Here is a 16,297-nt window from a genome sequence, read left to right as displayed (position 1 = left end):
CTGTATCCATAGAGGGCGAGCATTGACAGTAATGTCCTCTGGTGGGCCAGGACCCCCGTCTGTCACTTTATCACATATTCCAGAAATATAAAGTAAGATAATAGGGGATAATACAATAAGCATTTCTATCAGGGCCGGGTGTACGGAGGTGCCAGGTAGGATCAGTTATATGGACCTAATATAACTGTACAATAGTAGTCACTGGCACAATAACAATATACATTGCTCTTTATATTATTAGGAGACAATTAACCAATTAAGCAGAAGATCTTCTAGTCCAGTCAAGTCCGTCATGTTAAGTCATGCAGCATTGAGATATATATAATAGGACAGAATTTATATATTTCGGGTTTTTTTTCCCCATTAACCTAAATATGAGTCATGTATGGAGCCTATGTCAGCACATTGTTATACATCTGATGTAATGTGCTCCATACTGTCGCCTCTTTCCTACCTTTAAGGGAACCCCACATGGAGCTGGGGGATGGGCGAGAAGCTACAAGTGTCCCATTGCACATGAAATCTTATTAAACATGACTGGAGACATTAATGTAATGTTTCCTATTTCCTATAAACGTGATGGGGCAGAATAGCGAGAAGCTCATGTGAACAGAGACTAATACTGGTCAGTTACTCACAGTCGCCCCCTAGTGTTACCTGTAATACCGTCTATGTAATGATCGGTCATGTCTTAAGGTCTTCAGTATAAGGATTAGATCCCGGTCACTTACCAAAGTCCTCCCGTCTGCAAAGCGGACACGTGGACGTCTTCTCTCATCTAATAACTGACGGCAGATAACTGATTTTTTCAAATTCCTGTCCTGCAATCCTATTGGTTGTGGCTGCGGTTACCATGCTGACATATGATGCAGCCTGAGGATTTAACCCCTTAAGTACCAATACTGTTTTAGCACTAAGGCCTTTTGATCTGTCTCTTGACATTACTGTCTGAGGTCTTGTTTATTGCAGGATAAGACCCGTATTACTAACTCATTCACTTGTATGAACTCGCTTTCAGTAGTGGAATATAAAACGCCAATTCCGATATTGATTTTGCATTTTATGTTTTGCTCCATTCGCCATACCTAACATGTATTACATTTATTCAATGGGTCAGTACAATTACATTGATGATAAATATCTATAGACTTTTTGTTTTTGTGCTTTTGCAACTTGCAAACTCAAACTCATCCTGCTCCTGCGTCATTGGGTGTCAACCATAAAGCATCCTGAGACCTGTATGGGTCATCCAAGGGAATGGGAAATTTTTTTGGCAGATTTTATTGCTTTTTTTTGAGCCAAAGCCAGGAGTGGATTGAGCAGAATGGAGAAGTATAAGAACTTCCTATATATGGCTGATGTGATAGTATTTAGTCCTGGTATAGTGGTCAGTGGGTGATGTAACAGTATTTAGTCCTGGTATAGTGGTCAGTGGGTGATGTAACAGTATTTAGTCCTTGTATAGCGGGCAGCGGGTGATGTAACAGTATTTAGTCCTGGTATAGTGGTCAGTGGGTGATGTAACAGTATTTAGTCCTGGTATAGCGGTCAGCGGGTGATGTGACAGTATTTAGTCCTGGTATAGCGGTCAGTGGGTGATGTGACAGTATTTAGTCTTGGTATTGCGGTCAGCGGGTGATGTAACAGTATTTAGTCCTTGTATAGCGGTCAGTGGGTGATGTAACAGTATTTACTCCTGGTATAGCGGTCAGCGGGTGATGTGACAGTATTTAGTCCTGGTATAGCGGTCAGCGGGTGATGTGACAGTATTTAGTCCTGGTATAGCGGTCAGCGGGTGATGTAACAGTATTTAGTCCTGGTATAACGGTCAGCGGGTGATGTGACAGTATTTAGTCCTGGTATAGAGGTCAGCGGGTGATGTTACAGTATTTAGTCCTTGTATAGCGGTCAGCGGGTGATGTAACAGTATTTAGTCCTGGTATAGCGGTCAGCGGGTGATGTGACAGTATTTAGTCCTGGTATAGCGGTCAGCGGGTGATGTGACAGTATTTAGTCCTGGTATAGCGGTCAGCGGGTGATGTGACAGTATTTAGTCTTGGTATAGCGGTCAGCGGGTGATGTGACAGTATTTAGTCCTGGTGTAGAGGTCAGCGGGTGATGTGACAGTATTTAGTCCTGGTATAGAGGTCAGCGGGTGATGTTACAGTATTTAGTCCTTGTATAGCGGTCAGCGGGTGATGTAACAGTATTTAGTCCTGGTATAGTGGTCAGCGGGTGATGTGACAGTATTTAGTCCTGGTATAGCGGTCAGCGGGTGATGTGACAGTATTTAGTCCTGGTATAGCGGTCAGCGGGTGATGTGACAGTATTTAGTCTTGGTATAGCGGTCAGCGGGTGATGTGACAGTATTTAGTCCTGGTGTAGAGGTCAGCGGGTGATGTGACAGTATTTAGTCCTGGTATAGAGGTCAGCGGGTGATGTTACAGTATTTAGTCCTTGTATAGCGGTCAGCGGGTGATGTAACAGTATTTAGTCCTGGTATAGTGGTCAGCGGGTGATGTGACAGTATTTAGTCCTGGTATAGCGGTCAGCGGGTGATGTGACAGTATTTAGTCCTGGTATAGTGGTCAGCGGGTGATGTGACAGTATTTAGTCCTGATATAGAGGTCAGTGGGTGACGTGACAGTATTTAGTCCTGGTGTAGAGGTCAGCGGGTGATGTGACAGTATTTAGTCCTGGTATAGCGGTCAGCGGGTGATGTGACAGTATTTAGTCCTGGTATAGAGGTCAGCGGGTGATGTGACAGTATTTAGTCCTTGTATAGCGGTCAGCGGGTGATGTGACAGTATTTAGTCCTTGTATAGCGGTCAGCGGGTGATGTAACAGTATTTAGTCCTGGTATAGCGGTCAGCGGGTGATGTGACAGTATTTAGTCCTGGTATAGCGGTCAGCGGGTGATGTGACAGTATTTAGTCCTGGTATAGCGGTCAGCGGGTGATGTGACAGTATTTAGTCTTGGTATAGCGGTCAGCGGGTGATGTGACAGTATTTAGTCCTGGTGTAGAGGTCAGCGGGTGATGTGACAGTATTTAGTCCTGGTATAGAGGTCAGCGGGTGATGTTACAGTATTTAGTCCTTGTATAGCGGTCAGCGGGTGATGTAACAGTATTTAGTCCTGGTATAGTGGTCAGCGGGTGATGTGACAGTATTTAGTCCTGGTATAGCGGTCAGCGGGTGATGTGACAGTATTTAGTCCTGGTATAGTGGTCAGCGGGTGATGTGACAGTATTTAGTCCTGATATAGAGGTCAGTGGGTGACGTGACAGTATTTAGTCCTGGTGTAGAGGCCAGCGGGTGATGTGACAGTATTTAGTCCTGGTATAGCGGTCAGCGGGTGATGTGACAGTATTTAGTCCTGGTATAGAGGTCAGCGGGTGATGTGACAGTATTTAGTCCTTGTATAGCGGTCAGCGGGTGATGTGACAGTATTTAGTCCTTGTATAGCGGTCAGCGGGTGATGTAACAGTATTTAGTCCTGGTATAGCGGTCAGCGGGTGATGTGACAGTATTTAGTCCTGGTATAGCGGTCAGCGGGTGATGTGACAGTATTTAGTCCTGGTATAGCGCTCAGCGGGTGATGTGACAGTATTTAGTCTTGGTATAGCGGTCAGCGGGTGATGTGACAGTATTTAGTCCTGATATAGAGGTCAGTGGGTGACGTGACAGTATTTAGTCCTGGTGTAGAGGTCAGCGGGTGATGTGACAGTATTTAGTCCTGGTATAGAGGTCAGCGGGTGATGTGACAGTATTTAGTCCTGGTATAGCGGTCAGCGGGTGATGTAACAGTATTTAGTCCTGGTATAGAGGTCAGGGGGTGATGTGACAGTATTTAGTCCTGGTATAGCGGTCAGCGGGTGATGTGACAGTATTTAGTCCTGGTATAGCGCTCAGCGGGTGATGTGACAGTATTTAGTCTTGGTATAGCGGTCAGCGGGTGATGTGACAGTATTTAGTCCTGGTATAGCGGTCAGCGGGTGATGTAACAGTATTTAGTCCTGGTATAGAGGTCAGTGGGTGACGTGACAGTATTTAGTCCTGGTGTAGAGGTCAGCGGGTGATGTGACAGTATTTAGTCCTGGTATAGAGGTCAGCGGGTGATGTGACAGTATTTAGTCCTGGTATAGAGGTCAGCGGGTGATGTAACAGTATTTAGTCCTGGTATAGCGGTCAGTGGGTGATGTGACAGTATTTAGTCCCGGTATAGCGGTCAGCGGGTGATGTGACAGTATTTAGTCCTGGTATAGAGGTCAGCGGGTGATGTAACAGTATTTAGTCCTGGTATAGCGGTCAGCGGGTCATGTGACAGTATTTAGTCCCGGTATAGCGGTCAGCGGGTGATGTGACAGTATTTAGTCCTGGTATAGAGGTCAGTGGGTGATGTGACAGTATTTAGTCGTGGTATAGTGGTCAGTGGGTGATGTGACAGTATTTAGTCGTGGTATAGCGGTCAGCAGGTGATGTGACAGTATTTAGTCCTGGTATAGCGGTCAGTGGGTGATGTGACAGTATTTAGTCGTGGTATAGCGGTCAGCGGCTGATGTGACAGTATTTAGTCCTGGTATAACGGTCAGCAGCTGACGTGACAGTATTTAGTCGTGGTATAGCAGTCAGTGGGTGATGTGACAGTTTTTAGTCCTGGTATAGAGGTCAGTGGGCGATGTGACAGTATTTAGTCCTGGTATTGCGGTCCTATTTGATAATTCTGTATGTATGTAAGTATTTTATTGTATACAGGGGTTGATATCGGTCTTGTGCACTTGATTTATAAAGGGTCACAAGCAACTAGTTTGCATTTTTTCCTGCAGCGTTTTTCATTGCGGTCTCCGTTTTCCTCTGCAGACTTATTGCACCTATAACACCTTTACGGCAAACACCAGCGTTTCTGAAGGGATATTTGACAGGCTGTGAAGATGCAGCTGCAGATTGTTTTCTGCAATGTGTGTATGGGATTAACCTGAATCCCCTCCACTTTACAGGGACTGTAAGACGCTACGTTTGTGCAAATTGGGGAGCCCCGGCCTTAGGACCTTAGGAACACCCCTGTAAGTACCAGCACTGCAGCACATTAAATTAGCAGAATGGGACTTTATTGTAGGTACAATATTTCAACATTTGGGGCCCCACTTTTAATTTTGCCCAGGGCCCCACTTTATCTAAAACCGCCCTGCGGTCATGAAGTGGTTACAGTAATTGTTCGCAGTGACGCCTTATACTTTGGTTTTCACAAGCACCACTTATAGATTTCTATACACATATCACATCCTCTTCATCCTACGGAAATATCCACATTGGAGTTGTCATAGAGAGGACCAATCACAAGATGACAGGGCCATAGAGTCCTAATGCTATTGGGCTGAAGGACCTGTGATGATGTCATGGTCATGTGATCAGTCACAAGTATAAAAGGCGTCAGACTCCGGGCTGTGCTGCTGGAGGAGAGAAAGGACCTGTGATGATGTCGTGGTCATGTGATCAGTCACAAGGGGAGGAGTAAAGCAGAGGAGATTCTTCAATATGTAACACTTTGTCGTCTATCCCATGATTACATGACCGGGGGTGGTGGCGGGGTAACGGTGTCCAGGGAGGGGGGTTATTTAGATACAGAGTACAAGCAGTGAAAGGAACTTTTGCCCCGAGTGAAGGAAAGTCTGACTACAGGTCAGAGAAGCCTGTGACGTCATCAGGGGCGCTGTACCACCAGGAGGTGACATCATCAGAGGTGCCCAACCACCAGGAGGTGACATCATCATCATAGGCGCTGAACCACCAGAAGGTAACGTATTCAGAGGCACTGAACCACCAGGAGGTGACATCATCAGAGACGCTGTACCACCAGGAGGCGACGTCATCAGAGACGCTGTACTACCAGGAGGTGACATCATCAGAGACGCTGTACCACCAGGAGGTGACATCATCAAAGACGCTGTACCACCAGGAGGTGACGTCATCAGAGACGCTGTACCACCAGGAGGTGACGTCATTAGAGACGCTGCACCACCAGGAGGTGACGTCATCAGAGACGCTGCACCACCAGGAGGTGACGTCATCAGAGACGCTGTACCACCAGGAGGTGACGTCATCAGAGACGCTGTACCACCAGGAGGTGACGTCATCAGAGACGCTGTACCACCAGGAGGTGACGTCATCAGAGACGCTGCACCACCAGGAGGTGACGTCATCAGAGGCGCTGTACCACCAGGAGGTGACGTCAGCAGGTCAGTGTTATAGTGACTTAGACGTGCACTGCCCTTTGTATCCTCTCTAAGGCCTCATACACACGTCCACTTACCATCAGTGCTGAATCTCCACAAAAACATTCAGTATTGCCTCAGTGTGTCATCTGTATGTGCGGATCCACAAAAAAAGGACAACGTAAGTTCTGTCACTGGCTTGTCCTTACCCCTACAAAAGGTCACACGACCACTCCAATGCCAATTTCTTTGACGAACGATCTGGAGACACTTTGATCTTCCTAGGACAATATCCTGCTCATGTAGCCATGTGTAAGGTGCTGCTTTACTGCCTTGTGCTGCAAAAAAAGTGTTCAGCAAACTCCCTGCTGCTAGGCAACAGTTGTGAAATAGGATCTGTGTGACCTCCATTGGTTTCTGTGCCCCATAGACTTCTATGTGCTGGTCTCTTCCACAAACACTGATCAGAATAGGACATGCTCTGAGTTTTGTGGTCGAACACAGACCCATGGGAAACTAGGAAAGGACACTAAACTAGCAGTCATGGGCATGAAATAATTGGCTCAGTCTGTTATTCAGGAAAACTCGCAGTCATGGGCATGAGGCCTAACACTGTATTTACTATATAACAGGGGTGGTCAGCTGACTAATATATCATCAGTAATCTGGGATATATAAGATACCTCAATGTCTAAGTCATCTCCATTGTATACTGTGAGTTGTCCTTTATAATTCTGTATTAGTAGACCCTGTGTAACTATCTCTGCCTGTTCGGGTCACTGCGCCACCCTCTGTTCGCATGTGGCGGTGCAGGAGGCGTGTGCAGTTTGGTTCCTTGCTTAAAGTTTTTGGTTGCACTGTGTGAACACGACTCTAGTTCTGTGATTGAATTTGCACCATGCCCGTCTTCTGCCCTTGTTTGCCTCTGTTCATGAAGTGGTTAATCGTGTGATTGACAGCCTGCCTTCCTATTAACTTCAGGGCGTATTCTTCCTCCCTATTTAAGCTTGGCTCACATTTACACTGTGCTTGCTATTGCCTCGTGCTTGCTGGTGTTTTCTCTTGCTGTTCTGCTACTTGCTACTGGGGAATTGCTGTCCTGGCAATTCCATAACACCCTGCACTTCATGTAAGATGTTCTTCTAGATGTGATTTTGCTCTCAGACCTTCTTGTATTCCCTCAGGTTCCTTATGTGTGATGTTCGTCTCCACCAATGACCAACCAAGGATGGAGAAGGCCAGAAACCTGATGGCTGCGAGGATACTAGACCTGACCCAAGAGATCATCTACCTGATCACCGGAGAGGTGAGAGTCTCACATGACATCACTCTGATCTCTAGGAAATGACTGGACAGGTGAAGGATTCTTAGACTCTCTGTAGTGACCTGTAGTGTCTCACCATACACAGGATTACACAGTAGTGAAGAAGTCGTCTGGTGAGTGTGTGACATCCCGTGTGTCAGGAGGATGGAGCAGGACCCCGAGCCCCATCACCGAGCCCCCACCTCATCCACTGAGACAAGAGCAGAAGATCCTAGAACTTACCAGCAGGATCACTGAGCTGCTGAGCGGAGAGGTGAGCGCTGCTGGGGATGATGGGACATTATACAAGGACACGAAGGGAGGGCTCTGGTGATGACTGTGTCATTGTGTTGTCAGGTTCCTATAAGGTGTCAGGATGTCACTGTCTATTTCTCCATGGAGGAGTGGGAGTATTTAGAAGGACATAAGGATCTGTACAAGGAGGTCATGATGGAGAATGACCCACCAAGGATGGAGAAGGACAGAAACCTGATGGCTGCGAGGATACTAGACCTGACCCTAGAGATAATCTACCTGATCACCGGAGAGGTGAGAGTCTCACATGACATCACTCTGATCTCTAGGAAATGACTGGACAGGTGAAGGATTCTTAGACTCTCTGTAGTGACCTGTAGTGTCTCACCATACACAGGATTACACAATAGTGAAGAAGTCGTCTGGTGAGTGTGTGACACCCCGTGTGTCAGGAGGATGGAGCAGGACCCCGAGCCCCATTACTGAGGCAAAGATCCTAGAACTTACCAGCAGGATCACTGAGCTGCTGAGCGGAGAGGTGAGCGCTGCTGGGGATGATGGGACATTATACAAGAACACCAAGGGAGGGCTCTGGTGATGACTGTATCATTGTGTTGTCAGGTTCCTATAAGGTGTCAGGATGTCGCTGTCTATTTCTCCATGGAGGAGTGGGAGTATTTAGAAGGACACAAGGATCTGTACAAGGACGTCATGATGGAGGATCACCAGTCCATCACATTACCAGGTAAGAGGAGACCATCTATGATTGTAATGGTATAGTTACACCTGCTGATGAAGACAACTTGGAGAGCCATTTGATGATAAACATCTAAATCAACACTTGTTCGCTCTTGTTTTGTTGGCCATACACGTTAGACATTTGTCAGATGATGATTGGTTATAAACAATACTGTTTGCAGAAGCCAATAACAAACTTTTCTCTGCCAAAAATAGATCACAGTGTTGGAAATTTTTGGCCAGTAATTGGCAGAAAATAAACGTTGGGCAGGATCGGCTGATGTTAGCAGACTCACTGCATTTTTTTTTATTTTTTTTTAACTAAACTGTCACCCCCCCCCCCCCAACTCTGATCTGACTATTTCATTGTTAAAAGATTTATGAGGGGGATAGAGAACTTTTCACAGTGCACTGGATAAACCTTCTAACTTTATAGAAGGGGGTCCCCCAATGCCCTGTTTTTTATGTTTGCAGAGCACATTTGGCTGAAATACTTGTTGCAGTTTTTGGGCATATTTTTTGTTTTCATTTAGGAAAATAATATTTTTTTTTCTTTTTCCAGGTGTAGACAGGATGAGAGGCGATGGTGGACTTGTCCCTGTATCTCCTTATCATGAAGTAGAAGATAACAATACCATACAGGATAGTTCAGTAATTCCTAATGTACCCATAATCCTACACAATGGAGATCTATCCACTGATACCGCTGGTGATGAGGAACCTTCATCAAATCAATCATGGATTGGCAAGCCAAGAGATGAAGGGCCATTTATTTGTTCAGAATGTGGGAAATCTCTTTCCAGGAAAAGTAATCTTCTTGCACATCAGAGAATGCACACAGGGGAGAAGCCATTTTTATGTTCTGAATGTGGGAAGTGTTTTTGTGAGAAAGCAAATCTTGTAAGACATCTAAGATGTCATCCAGGAGCGCTGCCATTTCCATGTCCAGAATGTGGGGTACAATTTAGTTTAAAGTCAAGTCTCGAAAAGCATCTCAGAAAGCACACAGGGGAGAAGCCATCATTTTCCTGTCCTGAATGTGGGAAATGTTTTTCCAGTGAATCGGCTCTTGTTCTACATCAGAGAACTCACACAGGAGAGAAGGCTTTTTCATGTCCTGAATGTGGGAAATGTTTTAGCTCGAAACAAGGTCTTGAGAAACATGTACTAGTTCACACAGGGGAGAAGCCATTTTCGTGTTCAGAATGTGGAAAGTGTTTTACCAGGAACTTAAGTCTTATGGAACACCTGAGAAGTCACACAGGAGAGAAACCATATTCATGTTCAGAATGTGGTAAATGTTTTAGCCAGAAATCGGGTCTTGTAGGACATCAAAGAACTCACACAGGAGAGAAGCCATTTTCATGCTCTGAGTGTGGAAAACGCTTTAGTCAGAGATCAAATCTTATGATACACTTAAAAATTCACAAAGGGGAGAAGCCATTTTCATGTTCTCAATGTGGAAAATGTTTTAGTCTCAAATCATACCTTATGGACCATCTAAGAAGTCACACTGGGGAGAAACAGTTTTCATGTTCAGAATGTGGGAAATGTTTTACCAGGAAATTAACTCTTATGGAACATCAGAGAACTCACACAGGAGAGAAGCCATATTCATGTCCTGAATGTGGTAAATGCTTTAGTCAGAAATGGGGTCTTACGCTACATCTTCAAATTCACACGGGGGAGAAGCCATTTTCATGTTCTCAATGTGGGAAAACTTTTAGTATGAAATCAGGTCTTACGGAACATCTTCGAAGCCACACAGGGGAGAAGCCATTTTCATGTACAGAATGTGGCAAGTGTTTTAGCCGGAAATCATGTCTTGTTACACATCAGAAAAGTCACACAGGGGAGAAGCCATTTTCATGTTCAGAATGTAGGAAATGTTTTTACCTAAAAGGACATCTTCTAAAACATCTAAGAACTCACACAAAAGAGAAACCCGTTTAATGTTCCTGTTGTAGAATCGTAGGTGTGATGCTTCATTGTAGGACCTTCTGATTCTACATATGTTCTGTATCTTGAGGGCCAGTATCCTCATCCTCAACTTTCAGTAAAGACAAATCCTTCATATTTTGGTATCATTTATCTGCCTTTCTGTACTGTTGTAGTGAGGATGCAGGTCTTCTGGAATAAGTCCACTATGAGATGGTTACTTTTGTAGATCAGAACACTTTATTCCATGCTTCCATCATGGCTCCCTGTCTAACAACTCCTCCCCCTAAGCTCAGCTCCTCCTCCATTACTACCGCACTGTTGCTAGGCAGGCAAAGCAGAATAAGTAAGCAGAACAGAACATACTTCTAACAACATCACATCTCTCCCCTTCTTATAAATAAAATTAAATGCAAACATTATAAATGGACAATAAATAAATGGTCTGAACTGAAATTTTTTTACTGCGCTGGTGGCCTTCAACTCATTCTTGTCGGGTAGCGTTGAGACATCTCGTTATCAGAAACAGTCTGTGAATTTTCGGAGGTGTCTCTTGTTGGTGTTGCTGAACCAGTTGTACCTGGTGAAATTTTCTCATCATCTGTCTCCTCTGCACTTGCTCCTGGGTTGTAGCCACGAAGCTTTTTAAAATGGGAGATATTTCTTGTGACTTGATGACCCTGGCGTTGAGCAGTAACCATTTATTTCACCCTTGATGTGCGTGACTTGAAAGGGTCCTGGATGATAAGGGGATGATAACTTGTCACTGGGTCTCAGCCTTTTAACAAGGACCCAGTCTCCCACGTCCATCTGTTTGAAGCGACAACTTCTCTTATCTGCATATCTTTTCATCCTGCCTTTGGCAAGGGAATCAGTGAGGACCAATGGAGTCTGGACGTGAACTACTGGGAAGTTTGGAAGCTTAATGCGCAAAGGCCTGCCGAAAAGCGCAGTTGCTGGTGGAGTTCCTGTAGTAGAGTGTGGGGTGTCTCTGTACTGTCTAAGGAATCTGTATAATTCTTGCTGCAAATCCTTGTGTTCCATGGTAGCAATCCGAAGAGTTCTGTTGATTGATTGCATGAAGCGCTCCACTTCGCCATTGGCTTCAGGCCAGTAAGGAGTTATTTTCCTGTGGACGAATCCAAGATAAGGACTGAAAATCTGCACTATTGAAAGGTGGCCCATTGTCAGTCTTCACTGTTTCAGGTATGCCATATGCAGAGAAGATCTTGTCCAGTTTTGGTATGACAGCTCTTGCAGAGGTGGTGGAAACAAGTTCAACGACTGGAAACCTAGAAAAATCTTCTATGACAACCAGTAAATAGGAATGATCTGGCAAAGTGCAGAAATCAACACTCACAGCAGTCCATGGACTTTCTGGCAGAGGTGTTATTTGTACTGGTGCTCGGCTATGATCCACCGTAGTTGCTTGGCAAGGTATACATGTGGCAATAAGAGCTTCCACTTGTTTATCTAGTCCTGGAAACCATACTTTCTCCCTAAGCAATTGCTTTGTTTTAACTATATTCATGGGCCAGATCGATCACTCTACTTTGAAATTTCTGAGGTATGATCAGGCGGTTGTCATGCAGTAGCATGTTTGAGTCAGATACAAGGAGAGAGAGTCTTGTATGAAAGAAGGCCTGCAAATATGCTGTTTGGCCCTGTGGTTAAAGTCGAGTCTCAGCTAGAAAAGAGTCCCACTTCTTAGACCGAACATTGTCAATTACCAACTGGAGTTGGGGACCAGACTCCACCGCATGTTTAATTTCTTCTATGGTCATTGTTCTTGGCACAGAATGTCTAACAACAAAATTGACATGCTCCTCAGCTAAGACAGTGCGAGCCATGAAGGTGCCTTTGTATTTACCTCTTCATCAGGTGGGAATCTTCGTCTTTGTAGGGCTTCTTTCAGATAATTTACAGTTGTTCATTTGTCCGAAGGAATCAATTCACACATAGTCTCAGGTTGTTGCCATCAGTTGTGGATGTGGACAGGCATCCGGATCCTTCTTCGTGGCTTTTCTTTCCATTCATACACACTTTTCCGCAACAAAACACTTTTTCTATACTGTGTATAAAGTCTTCGATAGATATCGGCACCAGAGAGAACCTCAGACCACAAGAGAATGTATAACTGCAGATGCTCTTTTGTGTAATATACAAGTGAGGCGGCCATTTTATGCTCGCACTGCAGTCACAAAATAAACTGATATAATATGTCAGTGACCAGGGAAACATATCAGAGAAAGTGCTGATAAATCCTATAAATCCCAGCTACTTAATACCATGATGATGGTTTAGTTGTCCCAAACAGCCTGACAAGTTCCCTTTAACAGCACACTGGATGTTTAGTGGTCCCGAACAGCCTGATAGATTCTCATCAAATTCTGGCTCCTGAAATTGTCCTATTGATATGTGAATGCTGAAGTCCAATTACAGAACTGACTTTATAGAATAAACCACTGTGGGGATGGGGGATGTGGGTTCCTTCTCTTTTGAGGGCTTCCAATGTTATATTGAGTCTGATATGAACATCCTGTTGTGTTAATATAGATCGGAAAATGTAGCGCTGTACTATTATATTGAGTAAAGATTCAATAATAGGCAATGTAACCATACTACGCTGTGCTGCGGCCAGGCTCAGAAACAGTGCCAGTTCCATTACAAGTCCCAGATGTACAGTATTATACATCTTGCACCTGGCTCTCAGTACTGGAGCCAGAGATAAGCAGAACCATACACAATCGGATAATGGTTGGTCGCGGGACCATTCAGATGTAAGATACCACAATCGGTATAGCAGGTGGGGAGTTTGGTTAAAAAAAATAAAAAAAAATGATCGAGTCTTTGCAGATTGCAAGTGATTGTCCAAACTTGGCCAGTTATGCCATAAATTTGTATTTTCGACCAATGGCTGAAAATTCTCAACACATATCGACCGAAAGTCGGCTGTAATGAACAGTCATTCACTGTAGTAATAATAATAATACAATTTATTTATATAGCGCCAACATATTCCGCAGTGTAATGTTCAAGTACAGACAAAAAGATACATTACAGAGAAATAGTCAATTCACACAATGGGACTGAGGGCCCTGCTCGCAAGAGCTTACAATCTATGAGGTAGAGGGGGTGACACAAGAGGTAGCAGGGGCGGCATCGCAGGTAGCATTGCTTGTACAGTGGTAAAGCCATTGTGGTGCAAGTGACTTTCATTACACATATATAAAGTTGTATGAGCCGTCACCAGTGTTCTTTAAGGCATTCTAATTGCGGAAGGGTTTACATTAGGATATGTGATCGGCCTGTCTGATAAGATGTGTCTTTAGTTTGCGCTCGAAGCTGTAGAAATTGGGAGTTAATCTTATTGTTCGCGATAGAGCATTCCAGAGAAATGGTGCAGCTCGGGAGGTTTTATAGGATACATGAGGGGGGGTTCTGATAATAGAGTATGTTAATCTTAGGTCACTGAGTGAATAGAGAGCACAGGTAGGGCAATAGACAGAGATAAGAGAGGAAATGTAGGGAGGTGCGGCATTATGGAGAGCCTTGTGGATGAGGGGGATAACTTTATATTTTATTCTATAATGAATAGGCAGCCAATGTAGTGACTGGCACAGACCGGAGGCATCGCTGTAGCGTCTAGACTGATAGATGAGCCTGGCCGCTGCATTCAGAATAGATTGTAGAGGGGGGAGTTTAGTGAGGGGAAGACTGATTAGTAAGGAGTTACAGTAGTCAAGGCGAGAATGAATCAGAGCGACAATAAGTGTCTTTAGTGTATCTCTGGTAAGGAAAGGGCGTATTCTGGAGATGTTTTTGAGGTGGAGGTGACATGAACATGTGAGTGATTGGATATGGGGGGGTGAAGAAAAGATCAGACATAACCCTGAAGTACAGTGGGCATACTGCCTAGGAGTTATAGTAAGGCCAGAGACTGTAATGGATATATCAAGGACAGATCTATTAGATGGCGGAAACAGTTTTCACCAAGTTTTTGGCAACAAACATCTGTCATAATTTATGAGCTAGTAACCTTGTCCTTGGCACGCGGTAACATCTGTTGCCATGTGATAACATGGCCGACGGACATGCACAGTCGACCCTTTTGGATGAAGACCCGATAGGAGCGCGTGAGAAGAGGTGGTTTGGAAAAGAAGACAGAGGCGTCGCTGGAGAGTTCTCAGACAGTACAGGGGACGCCACCAGTGCTGTCTGAAAACTCATTTACATAAGGAAGAAAGAAGATATTTCTCAGGAATGGCGGCTTTCTTAAGGCTATTCCTATGTGTATTTAGTTATAAAGGTATTCTAATGATAGAATCCCTTTACAGTTACAGCTAATTGATGGATTTCTTACTATTAAAATTATGACGCTCACAAAACACTATTTGTACTTTTATTTTTATTAAATTTTACTTTTTTGGGGGGGAAAAATTGAAAATATAAAAGATATAAAGTATAAACAAGAAAATACCAGCGAAACATGAACAAACTCAGAGGTCACTTTGTAATTGTACCCCTCCTCGACATACGCTGTAGTATATGGTAGTACATAGTACGCGCTGGGCCTTTAAAGGTGGCGGCCACCATAGGCACCGGGCAATCAATATCGATAATCCCTTTAATTAGCACCTTCATGTAACTCTAGGCTGAGGCTGCAGCAGTATACAGTACTCATATTATAGGTCTACATTCACACCACACAGAATAACAAACATCTCACGGCAGCATTACATTCATTGAGACTATTCACATCTCCGTATCAGGGACCGTCACACAATACCACATGTTCTCTTTCCTCACAGATCTCCTCATACACTGACTATATACTATATCTTATACTATAGGAAACGTCAGGCTGTGCTGCTGGAAGAGGTAAAGGACCTGTGATGATGTCATGGTCATGTGATCAGTCACAAGGGGAGGAGTAAAGCAGAGGAGATTCTTCACTGTGTAACATTTCCTCGTCTATCCCATAATTACATGGCCGCGGGTAGTCATGGGGTAATGGTGTCGGGTGTGTGTTTATGTATTTAGATACAGAGTAAGAGCAGTGGAAGGAAGTTTTGCCTAACTACAGGTCAGAGAAGACTGTGACGTCATCAGAGGCGCTGTACCACCAGGAGGAGACATCATCAGAGGCGCTGTACCACCAGGAGGAGACATCATCAGAGGCGCTGTACCACCAGGAGGTGACGTCATCAGAGACGCTGTAGCACCAGGAGGAGACATCATCAGAGGCGCTGTACCACCAGGAGGTGACGTCATCAGAGGCGCTGTACCACCAGGAGGTGACGTCATCAGAGGTGCTGTACCACCAGGAGGTGACGTCATCAGAGACGCTGTACCACCAGGAGGTGACATCATCAGAGACGCTGTACCACCAGGAGGTGACGTCATCAGAGGCGCTGTACCACCAGGAGGTGACGTCATCAGAGACGCTTGAAGCACCAGGAGGTGACGTCATCAGAGGCGCTGGACCACCGGGAGGTGACGTCATCAGAGGCGCTGTACCACCAGGAGGTGACGTCATCAGAGACGCTGTACCACCAGGAGGTGACGTCATCAGAGGTGCTTGAAGCACCAGGAGGTGACGTCATCAGAGACGCTGTACCACCGGGAGGTGACATCAGCAGGTTAGTGTTATAGTTACTTAGACGTGCACTGCACTTTGTATCCTCTCTAAGGCCTTATACACACGTCCACTTACCATCAGTGCTGTATCTCCACAAAAACATTCAGTATTGCCTCAGTGTGTCATCTGTATGTGCGGATCCACAAAAAAAGGACACAGCAAATTCTGTCACTGGCTTGTCCTTACCTCTACAAAAGGTCACACAATCAC

The 16,297-nt window shown here is 44.8% G+C and overlaps 1 protein-coding gene across 1 annotated transcript in view; it reads left to right on the top strand.

Annotated features, from left to right (window-relative positions):
- LOC142198459 (uncharacterized) overlaps positions 1–16,297 on the top strand; it is a 120,695-nt gene that overhangs the window by 83,156 nt on the left and 21,242 nt on the right. The window contains exons 10-13 of the mRNA XM_075269494.1: positions 7,873–8,064; positions 8,168–8,308; positions 8,392–8,515; positions 9,071–10,455. Coding sequence (XP_075125595.1) covers positions 7,873–8,064; positions 8,168–8,308; positions 8,392–8,515; positions 9,071–10,455 — 1,842 coding nt within the window. The remainder of the gene's footprint in view (positions 1–7,872; positions 8,065–8,167; positions 8,309–8,391; positions 8,516–9,070; positions 10,456–16,297) is intronic.

Source organism: Leptodactylus fuscus, chromosome 3 (genome assembly GCF_031893055.1).
Source record: "Leptodactylus fuscus isolate aLepFus1 chromosome 3, aLepFus1.hap2, whole genome shotgun sequence".
NCBI classification, from domain to species: Eukaryota; Metazoa; Chordata; class Amphibia; order Anura; family Leptodactylidae; genus Leptodactylus; species Leptodactylus fuscus.
Note: the sequence above shows the minus strand (reverse complement) of the source record. Positions and strands in the feature narration are given on the sequence as shown.